Source organism: Hevea brasiliensis, chromosome 4 (genome assembly GCF_030052815.1).
Source record: "Hevea brasiliensis isolate MT/VB/25A 57/8 chromosome 4, ASM3005281v1, whole genome shotgun sequence".
In the NCBI taxonomy this organism is placed as follows: Eukaryota; Viridiplantae; Streptophyta; class Magnoliopsida; order Malpighiales; family Euphorbiaceae; genus Hevea; species Hevea brasiliensis.
Window position 1 is genome coordinate 23237623 of NC_079496.1, and position 11574 is coordinate 23249196.

The 11574-nt window shown below is 32.5% G+C and overlaps 1 protein-coding gene and 1 non-coding gene across 2 annotated transcripts; both read left to right on the forward strand.

The window, feature by feature from the left end:
• The first annotated feature begins 549 nt into the window (after nucleotides 1-549).
• TRNAA-AGC (transfer RNA alanine (anticodon AGC)) lies at nucleotides 550-622 on the forward strand. Its single transcript has one exon. It is a non-coding gene; the product is annotated as a tRNA-Ala (tRNA).
• Nucleotides 623-876: 254 nt separating this feature from the next.
• Nucleotides 877-5799, forward strand: LOC110634750 (formate--tetrahydrofolate ligase). Its single transcript, XM_021783890.2, has 5 exons — nucleotides 877-1270; nucleotides 1591-1740; nucleotides 2441-3616; nucleotides 4290-4436; nucleotides 5324-5799. Exons 1-5 carry the CDS (start codon nucleotides 1109-1111, stop codon nucleotides 5597-5599), a joined length of 1911 nt encoding a protein of 636 aa, XP_021639582.2. The 5' UTR covers nucleotides 877-1108; the 3' UTR covers nucleotides 5600-5799.
• Nucleotides 5800-11574: the final 5775 nt, after the last annotated feature.

Here is an 11574-nt window from a genome sequence, read left to right on the forward strand (position 1 = left end):
ATTTCAATAAATTTTAAAAATTTGAGTAAAACTTTTGTACATTTTGAAATTTTAGCCAATTATATCCAATTTTAAAAGATTGAAAAGAATTATCAAAATGCGATAAGATTTAACTTTTTTTTAATAGGCCAACTTTTCTTTACACACAAACATTTCTTTGAAATTTGTTATGGCAAAAAACTTTTATTGAAAATAATTTTTTTAATTATTTTTTCTTTGGAAAAGTTATATTTCTTTTTTTTTTTTTCAAAAAATTATGATGTTTAATTATTTTAAATAACAAAAAATTATTTAGAAAGTGAATAGACTGATTATCATGTTAGAAATTAACTAATTTAATTTTAAAGACATAAGTCATTAATTTTATTAAATCTTGTAGATTAAATAATAGTTTACTTTTTAATAAACGTAGATAAAATATTTTTAATTGTGCATATATACATATAATAAATATATTATTTTAAAATTTTATTCTGCCTTTTCAAATATTATTAACCATCTCCTTTAACCTTAGATAATTATTATTTCTGATAAAACATATATGCATCTGGGGATGTAGCTCAGATGGTAGAGCGCTCGCTTAGCATGCGAGAGGTACGGGGATCGATACCCCGCATCTCCATAGGAGATTTAAAGTTCTTTGTTTTTTTTTGTTTATTTTTTATTTGTACTTTTTTATTTTATTTTCCAATTTTATTGATAAGATAAATTACGATTTTTCTACTCGCGCTTATGGCCGTATTCCTCTTTTAGGTTTCAGTCAAGCAGTCGCCCTCGTCAGCAAACCCTTGTCATTCTACAGTCACAGCCCGTTCCCTCACAGCTCACACCACAACCGACAACATACTCATATTTTTGTTAAGGGGCCCACACATCGTACTGTTAACGTGCATCACTCGCTCACAGCTTTACAATTCACCTGTAATGTTATCCTATTGCTTTTCAGTGGCCCAGTTGCCACCTCTCCTTCAGATAAGAAGTATTCACGCAATCGAATTCATCAAGCAGTGATTTCAAATACAACTATTTGTAGAGTTTGGACTTAGATTTGTGCAGAATTGAAAGTAAGCCCAAAACCCAGAAAATTAATTAGAAAAAAAATAAACACATGAGTTCATCAAGAAATGTGCGGAAGCTGCAGGTTTTGTCACCAGTACCAGCAGATATAGACATTGCTAACTCAGTTGAGCCTTTTCATATCTCTGAGATTGCTAAGGACCTCAATCTTAGCCCCAACCATTATGATCTTTATGGCAAATATAAGGCCAAGGTGATTGCTTTTCATCATTTAATGGTTTTGTTTTCTGTTTCTTGACTAGTTGTTTTGATTGATGTGGGTTCTCTTATCCTTTTTTATTTTTGAGTTAATGATTGCCTTTAGATTCAATTCTGCTTTGGTAGCTGAGGCAGGGATTGAAAGGAGAAGAAGTGATATTGTTCTATTTTATTTGTGTTATAAAGGAAATAATAATATTCAGTTAAATGTGGATCTTAATTCTTTTTTCCTCAACTATTCTTTTTAGATTTCTAAACAATTTTTATTTTTTTTCAATTTCAATTTGAATCCATAATTGCAACACTTTTGTATAGGTATTATTGTCTGTTCTTGATGAGCTTGAAGGATCAGCTGATGGGTACTACGTGGTTGTTGGAGGGATTACGCCTACACCACTTGGGGAAGGCAAGTCCACTACGACGGTTGGGCTTTGTCAAGCTTTGGGTGCATTTCTTGACAAGAAGGTAGGTTTTATCTTTAGCTTGTTACAGTGCGGGCATTTCAGTGTTTCTTATTCCGTTATAGTCCATGTTCTGTGTATTTAATCTTTATTTTTACTATGCCGATAATTCTTGAACCTGTTGTTGCATTAGCTTCAGCCATGTTGTATGGATCCATGTACATATAAATGGGTATAGTCAATAATCAGTCTGAATTTGTAGCTGCTTTGACTCTGATCTTGAAAACTTTGATAAAGTTTTTCATGGAAGTAACTTATTTTATTATTATTATTATTATTATTATTATTATCTTGCTTAGTGTCATGCCATGCTTCAATTGGTCTCTAGAACAGGTTTTAAATGCCGGTTAATTGGTTCTTAGTAAAGATTTTAAATGCTGGTTGTGTGTGGATGAAAATCCTTAAAAATTCTGCTGTCTGGATTCTTCATGAACAAAGATATCAAATTTCATTAATATATAGTGATTTTATATAGTCTTGTAGTTAAAGTTATAAAAGCCACTTCTCTTCCATGCTGAAAATTTTCTTTTATGGTTGTCTTTTTTAAATAGGCATTATGTTTGTGTTTGGAAATTGTGTTTATTCTGTATCTTCTTGGCATATTTGGCGAAGATAATATACAATCATCATAAATTATAACAGGCCAACCCACTGATACACTAGTATTGGTGCAAGTCTCAAAAATTTTCTGTTTATGATGCTAGGTTGTCACCTGCCTTCGTCAACCATCACAAGGACCCACTTTTGGAATTAAAGGGGGCGCAGCAGGTGGTGGTTACAGTCAAGTGATTCCAATGGATGAATTCAATCTTCACCTTACGGGGGATATACATGCTATAACAGCTGCAAACAATCTCCTAGCTGCTGCTATTGATACCAGGATTTTCCATGAGTCTACTCAATCAGATAAGGCTCTTTTCAATCGGTTATGCCCACCTAATAAAGAAGGAAAAAGAAGCTTTAGTGACATAATGTTTAGGCGTCTGAAGAAGCTAGGTATCACCAAGACAAAACTAGAGGACCTTACCCCACAAGAAGTCCAGAAATTTGCTAGGCTTGATATCGATCCAGATTCAATTACATGGAGGAGAGTGATGGATGTGAATGACCGGTTCTTGAGGAAGATTACCATTGGCCAAGGTCCTGAAGAAAAGGGGAAGTTGAGAGAAACAGGATTTGATATTTCTGTTGCTAGTGAGATAATGGCAGTTTTAGCCCTCACGACATCTCTTGCTGATATGAGAGAGAGGCTTGGAAAAATGGTAATTGGGAATAGCAAAGCTGGTGACCCTATAACAGCTGATGATCTTGGTGTTGGAGGTGCTTTGACTGTGCTAATGAAGGATGCCATAAATCCTACATTGATGCAGACCCTTGAAGGAACACCTGTTCTTGTTCATGCTGGTCCTTTTGCAAACATTGCACATGGCAATTCTTCCATTGTTGCTGATAAGATTGCACTAAAATTGGTAGGGCCTGGTGGGTTTGTGGTCACAGAAGCAGGCTTTGGTTCTGATATTGGAACTGAGAAGTTCATGAATATAAAATGCCGATATAGTGGATTAATGCCTCAGTGTGCAATTATTGTTGCAACAATTAGGGCCCTGAAGATGCATGGTGGTGGACCAGAAGTTGTTGCTGGGAAGCCTCTAGACCATGCCTACACAACTGAGAATGTGGCTTTGGTTGAAGCTGGGTGTGTGAATCTGACTAGGCATATCTCAAACACAAAGGCTTATGGTGTGAATGTCGTTGTTGCTGTGAACATGTTCTCAACTGATACAGAAGCAGAACTTAATGCGGTAAAAAATGCAGCATTAGCTGCTGGGGCATATGATGCTGTCGTCTGTACACACCATGCCCATGGTGGAAAGGGAGTGGTCAGTCACTTCTTGCTATTTATGAATTTTTGTTTTCAGAACTTGAAAAAATAAGTCAATTTTTATACTACACTGATCTTGATAACCAGCTATATGGCTACAACCTGCACAGCTGAGGAAATTAAAACAGAAATATTAGGATATTGGATGGTAATTTAAGATGGAAATAAATGTTGTGGAAGCAATCCACTTCCCTAGACAGATCTTGGGTGGATTCCAGAAAAATAAAGATACAAGTGAATTAAGTAACTTCTGCTTGTAAAATTATCTAGAAATGTGTATATTATTCCTAAAAGATTCAAGACTTCAGCTAATAAATTCTGACCATGGAACTAAAGATTGATTGATGTTAAACTAAAAATTGATTGATATCTTGAGACTTCTTATAGATTACATTTATCAAGTTAATTGAAAAACTTGAATCACAAAACAATCCTCAAGCCTAGTAATTTCAACTCTCATTAATCAAGCATCCAGGTTTGCTATGCTAGGAATAAAACAATCATCCGTATATCAAAATCCTGGAATTTGCCCTTTTTTGGCATATCATGAACCTGCATCAGTAGAATCTGTGGCTGGCTTCATGTGCATTCGTAGTGTACAAATTTGTTAATATTTCTTTTTATAGTTTTGATTTTACTAACTAATGAACTGACTCTATCATGATCTTCAGGTGGACCTAGGAATTGCTGTTCAAAGAGCCTGTGAGAATGTGACACAGCCATTGAAGTTTTTATATCCTTTAGATATTAGTATCAAAGAGAAAATAGAGGCTATAGCAAGGTCATATGGTGCTAAGGGCGTCGAGTATTCAGAGCAGGTGAAAGCTTTTTCACATATTGTTTTGGAATATTTCCAAATTCAATCTTTCTTCCAAAGTTTCATATCTTATTGGTGACATTGTTCCTTATGCGGTTGCCTTTGATTCGCGTGTTTCTGAATTCATTTCTTTTCTTCAATTTAACTAAATAAACCTCATGCAGCTTTAATAATATTAGGCCCTTTCTTTCTTTTTTCATGCAAAGTGCCTAAGGAATTGTCTTTAACTGCTATGAAAAGAGGTAAAAACATTCAGAAATAAATTTTCTAACTGAAATGCCAAGGCAAATACACATTGGTTGTTGTGGAAATGAAAATTGTAATAAAAAAAAAATGTTTGATCTGGTAAAATAAACTATGAAGTTGTGAATTTCAGTTGACTTATTTCATCAAGAAGCAGCTGTTAAATGTATCTAGAAGCACCTGGAATCTATACGTATGAGAAAGAGAGAGACTTCTACAATTGATTGTCACATCATTCAATTAAAAAATTTAAGATAATTTATTGCAGAAGTAAATGCTTAATTTATTAGGTTAAAGAGTCCAAATAATAATAAATCCAATCAAACTGGTTCAATATTTTTATTTTCTAAATGCATTAATGCAACATTAGTAAGATGTAATTGATACAGATTCATAATGAAGATGCATAATGTGTCTTTCCAGTTACATTTAGCGTTAGTTGATAAAATGCTTATATTGAAATTCTGTATCAGCTTTGTGGTTCAAATTTATACAATTTGAACTTGAGAGTTCAAATCAAATCCATATTTGAAATCTATGGCATTTTTATGCACTTGGTTCTTAGAATATGCTATTTTCCTTGTGCTTTAGAGGGGGAAAAAGAGGGACATTTTTGTGACTTGGTATCTGTTTTTATATAACCAGGCTGAGAAGCAAATTGAGATGTACAGCAGGCAGGGGTTCTCTGGTCTACCAATCTGCATGGCCAAAACCCAGTACTCATTTTCACACAATGCAGCTGAGAAAGGAGCACCGACTGGATTTATTTTGCCAATAAGGGATGTGAGGGCAAGCATTGGTGCTGGTTTCATTTATCCTTTAGTTGGGACAATGAGTACAATGCCAGGGCTTCCAACGAGGCCTTGCTTTTATGATATTGATCTCGACACTGCCACTGGTAAGGTCATTGGTCTCTCTTGAAGCTAACAAAGCTCCCCAGGCCAAGATTGTGTGCTCCATTTTGTTTGCAAATGCTACCCTTTTCGAAGTATATAATGCACTGAGTTTCCCTTCTTTCTGTTTGTGTGTGTTTTTATTTAACATTGGAGCCCTGAATAAAGGAAAAGCCCTTGTTGCGTGCTAAAAATAAGAAGAAAAGAAAGATTCAATTATTGCCGTTATTTTCTCTTTTTTTACTCATTTTCATTTTTTTTTAATTACAATTTTCTTTGAAACTAAATTTCGAGACCTCCTAAACTAAAACTTCAGTTTGTGTGTGTGTGTGTATATATATATATATATATATATATATAAAAGACAAAACAAATTTTTTTGTATTAATTAGGTTAATTTATTCTATAAATATATTATTTACTTTAATAAAAAGAGAGCAAGAAAATGAGTAGGGGAAAGAAAAGATTAGTGAGAAAAAAAAGAGTAATAGTTTGTACAAGCGAATTATCAACCGATTTTATGAATCGATCTGATTGCTATTTTTTTTTTTTTTTTAAATTGAGCAAAAATTTTTTATGGAAAAATTTTTTACAATCGATTCGCAATCAGTTGTAAAATCAATTACTATATTTTAATTAGTTACAAATAAGAAAAACAAAATAAAAACTTGTGTAAATTTTTGGGGGAAAATTTTTCAATCGATTTCTTATTGATTGCAAAATCAGTTATTAATAATAATTAATTTCATTTGATTGCAAAAATGGTTACTCTTAGCAATCAAATCACAAATTGATTATAAATAAAATATAACAGAAATTTTTGGAAGGAAATTTAGCAATTGATTTAAGTCGGTTACAAAAATTACTTGCTAATAGCAACCGATAAGGAATTGATTGTAAATTTAAAGTTTTTTTAAAAAAAACTCTAAATTTAACTATCAATTCACAAATTGGTTGTTGTTGGCAACCAATTGTATATTTGTTGTTAAATTTTAGAGCTAATTAAAATAACTTTTTAATTTAATAACTGATTTTCTAAATCGATTGTTATTTGAAATCGGTTATTAATTGTATATTCGAGGTTTTTTTTAAAATCGATTAGCAACTAATTATAAATCGATTATTATTAACAATCAATTCTTAAATTGATTGCTGAATTTTTAAAAAGTTAACTATTTTATTATAAAAAAAAACCACAAAGTTTCTATTACAAAAGCCAATTGCAAAACTTTTTTTTTTGAAATTTATTATTTATTTTAATAAAAAGTTATTTATACTATGTATACCTAATAACTAGTAATTTTACCTTACATTTGAAAATTATTTATTAATTTATTTTAATAATATAATTTAATATTTATTTTTTTATATTTAAATTTCAAAATTATTTTTTAAAAATATATTTAAATTTACTATGAATAATGGCAAAAACTAGAGATTTTAGAGTAATTTATCCTTTTTCTAATCTCACAAAAAATTTAATTAAAAAATAAATGATTTTTAGAAATATATAATATGGCGGGCAAAGTCTTACATTGCATGAGACTGTAAAAATGGGAATCTAAAATTCTTACTAGATGTAATGAATTTTATATTATTATTATTATTATTATTATGAGATAAGATCTTAGTAATTAAAATTTGTAAATATTTAAATAAAAAATTGATGTTTAATATTATAAGCTATATATATTCTTATTAAGATAGGTGGTTTATTTTTGCAAAGCTTTTTTAAAGTTCAGCTTTAATATATTTATATTTATAGATTATTTAATTCATATAAAAAATCACATTTAAATCCATATGTATTTGTAACACAATGTTTAAGAATTTGAACCTTATCAACGTGCTAATTCGCAACAAGATATTGTTTCTTTGCAGAGTAAGTTTTATCTACAATTGGGAGTATATATTCAACCAATCAAAAAATATCATTTTAATTAAAATTATAATAGGTTCCACATATAAATGTATAGATGGTTTTTTTATTAGTTGGTTGTATGAATTCCCTGATATTGGTTCGAATTTTCCTTCTTTTAATTATACATCTAAACTTGTTCTCTGATTTACACACAATCAGTCCTTTTATTATTTATGTAATTTTAATTGAGTGTTAAGTTTAAGACTTTATAACTATAAAGATGATCTCTCATTGAATTAAACTATAAATTTAATATATAATAAAAAAAATTCACTGTATAAATTTAAGATTTTGATTGTTTTTATTATATATATATTCAAATTTATAACCAATGTTAGGTAATCTGTTTTGTGTTCTTCTTAGGGTGTTCCCCTTATCTTTTGATAAAAAAAAAAAAAAAATTATAATTAATGTCGTTTGTTGTTTGTGCTAGTATCGATATGCAGAACACTGAGGTAGGACTCAGAGTACCTCCCTATTCCTATTGAAATAGAAGTGTAATTGGATTAGGACTCAAGAGTCTGACTATCATAGGATTCATATCTAGCTGTGAGATTTCTCCTAGGAGTAGGACTTTCACTCGATTGGGCAAGTATTTCAAAATCCGAATCCTTCGGTGTTTAGTCATTGGATGTCTGTCAAATACGTACGTATAGTTGGACCTTATGTGTTGGTCATCTCAGTGACCAACTCATTCATTCGAGTAACTTGGAAGATTAATTATTTAAAAAATGCGATTTTAAAAATATTTTATTAAAATAATATAAAATTTAAATTATTTACATAATTAGAAATTGCCACTTGAAAAAGCGATTTCATGTTTCAGCACCTGAGCAAGAAATCGCTAATTGAAGTAAAGCTTTAGTTGCTTTTGTGTTAGTGTGAAAAGCAATATTGCTCTCAAAATATCCAATCAAACTAATGGTTTTGTATCTTATCCCATCGCCTGTCATCTCAACCAAATGTGACAATTTTTGGCACTAAAACCACCAAAAGGAATGGCAATTTTAAGACAATCTGCAATAGTGCATTGGAAAAGAAATGTTGTAGGGATGTAGAAAATTTATTGTCTCTGCTCACACATTAATTATTGCTGTCACGCATGAATTGTTGCTGCTCGTGAGTCGCTGACTTTAGAAGCTAGAAACAAGTCTTCAAAATGAAAGACTTTCTGTCACGACCCGATCCCACGGGCCGGATCGGCATCATGACCTGAGCTGGCATAAAGCCCCCGAGACCCATAATGAGTCTTAATGTTCCCCAAATCCATAATCAAGGCTAAAATCGGAGGCTCAACATACAAATAAAATATTATAATTTTAGTTAAGCTAAACCAACCTGATATCCATCAGATACTAAAGTTAGAGGAGTCCAGCTCAACCAATTTAAATATCATAAAAATTTTGCATTTATTAAAAATATCAAAACTTAAATTTGCATAGTATCTGACAAGATTATTGCTACAGCTAACACATGCAGAGTTCTAGATTACAATTTTGAAAAATAATAATACAAATAAATAACTGGTAATAAACTTACGAGGAAGAAAGCAAGTTATTCTGAAAAAGAACTTCTCCTATAGCCTGAAAAAAATATGGTGAACAGGAGTGAGCCTTCGACTCATAGATTAAGATATTAATTTTAAATACAATTTCTATAACTATCTAGGGCTAATGAATCCATAAGGATGAAATGCAGCGTATACTAACACATTCAATGAAGTTTAAATAATATTCGCATAAAGAATAATTTAGAGCACTCACGCACCTATGTGTCACATCAATATATATAATATAGGAGCTGATCCCTATACAGCTCTCTTAATCCAATGCCTATCAGCGAGATCAACTCAAGCTCGATTTTCTCTTAACAATCTAATTGCGGGGGTCAGCGAGATCAACTCAAAGCCGGACTCGCCCCTACTTATCACAAAAAGGACCGGGCTCCAAGCGAGACTAGCTCAAGCCGATTTGCCCATCCTACCCATATCCATTACCAATACACCACACGCACACTAACACACGCACACAACTCCAAATTACCTTTAAGTGACACCCACACCAAGTTGATCAAATACTAATATAACATAAAACGTGCCTATAATAGCTATATACATATAATTATAAGTGAATGCATGACCATGCCTTATATGTATTATAATATTAAAATCATAAATAAAATCAATCTCTACTCACAGATTGGTCAACTGGACTGTAGCTGGTCCTGCTGAAAGGAGAAGACGGCCAGCACTGATCACCTAAACATGTACACGAACCTCTATTAAAAGACTGACAAAATTAAATAATTGATTTAAACCATAAAATCAAAATAATTCCTAAGATTTTGTCGAAATTTTGACAGAGTTTTTCTGTACTTAGGACCTACCCAATCTGCAAAGTGGTTCAAATACCACTTCTAAAATCATAACTTCCATATCTGCATCTCATCAATATCATATGGCCCTTCCTGAGCCCTCCAAACTAGACCAAATTCACGCAGTCAGATAATTAAGCTATAAGTCTTAAAACTAACATTCTGCAAAAATATCCAAACTAACTCTAAAAATTCTAAAATTATGCCCCGCTATCCTTATCAATATTATAAAGCTATTGCAAAAAGAATTATAATTTTCTAGTCACCCATGAATATTTTATGAATTTTATTCTAAGCCTAATATTAAGCAAAAATTGAGTAACTTAGAGTTCGGATTTACCTATACCAAATCAGACACCTGAAATGCGTCCGGAATGTTTGAAAATAGTAGGATCGACTATAATATCGGCTAGGTTCAGGGACGAGCTACCAGGCAGCCGAATCTGGCAAAAAACTTAATCCTTGTGCCAATTAGCTATCATCAATCCAATCGCATCTAAATTATACTAAAACATTATTAATAATTATCATAAAATTATTTTTAATTTTTAGAAATTGAAAAAGTTTGAAAATCTCACCAAGCTATTTAGACCATTCGATGATCACCTTTTTCAAACGGTGTCCGATTGAAGTGGGGTCAGTTCCATCTGGAAGGTTTCATCACACTGAGTTCATCAGTAATCTCATATTTTCCATCCTACAGTCAGATCTCCAGAAAAGTGGCAGGAAAACTCACTGTTGCCTACTTTCGCTCTCCTCAAGCTCTCGCCGGAAAACTCCACCATTCCAAGCATGGTCGATCGGAAAAGGAAGCTTGGAGGAAAGGGAGTCGAATGCCAGCTCTAGACCTGCCATCCAATGAGTAGGTCGCTAAAAAATGGTGGCCAAGTTTTCTCTCTCCTCACACGCACTCTCTCTCTCTCTCTCTCTCTCTCTCTCTCTATGTAGCTGGTCGGATTTTGGATCCTTGTTGCCTTTAGTGATGTTGCCGGAGGGTGGTCTACTGAGTGTCACTGGTAGTGGTCCATGCTCACCGAAGAAAAGTGATGCATACATTTTGCATAGTCATTTAGGTTTAATTTCATAGCCATTTTATTTGATTATTAGTCATTTTTAGCTAATTTCATTAGTTAATTAGTTAGTTTTTCATAATTGCCAATTTTGGATTAATTTGTAATTTTTACTTTGTTTTGTAGGAAAAATGGTGTTTTTGAAGGGCTAAAAAGAAATTTTGCCATTAAGGAGTGATTTCTACAGGCAAAGATGTCAAAAACAAGTTTCAAAGTTGAAATATGCATTGGCCAAATTGCGCATAACTTGCCACATAAGTTATGTAGATCTGCATAAGGAGATGAAACACTGTTCCAATACCTGCCGAATTGTGCATAAAGAGAGTGCATAGCTTATGCAGATTCACGCCTCCCTTATGCAATCTCACGGAATTGTGCATAACTTATGCGCTTGGTCATGCAATTTCGCATAAGAGAGCCAGAAACCAGTTGAAAACTGCATAAGGGACTGCATGACTTATGCAGTCCACTTATGCAGTCCCACAAAGACTTCATTAATGAGCTGGCAGAAGATTCCCTCAGAAAATCTCACCTCAAACACACCATTTTAGGGCTCCATGTCAGAAAAAGTTATAAATAGCCCCTTATCCCATTTTAGAAAAAAAAAAGAAAGGAGAGGAAGAAAAGGGAAAGGAGCAG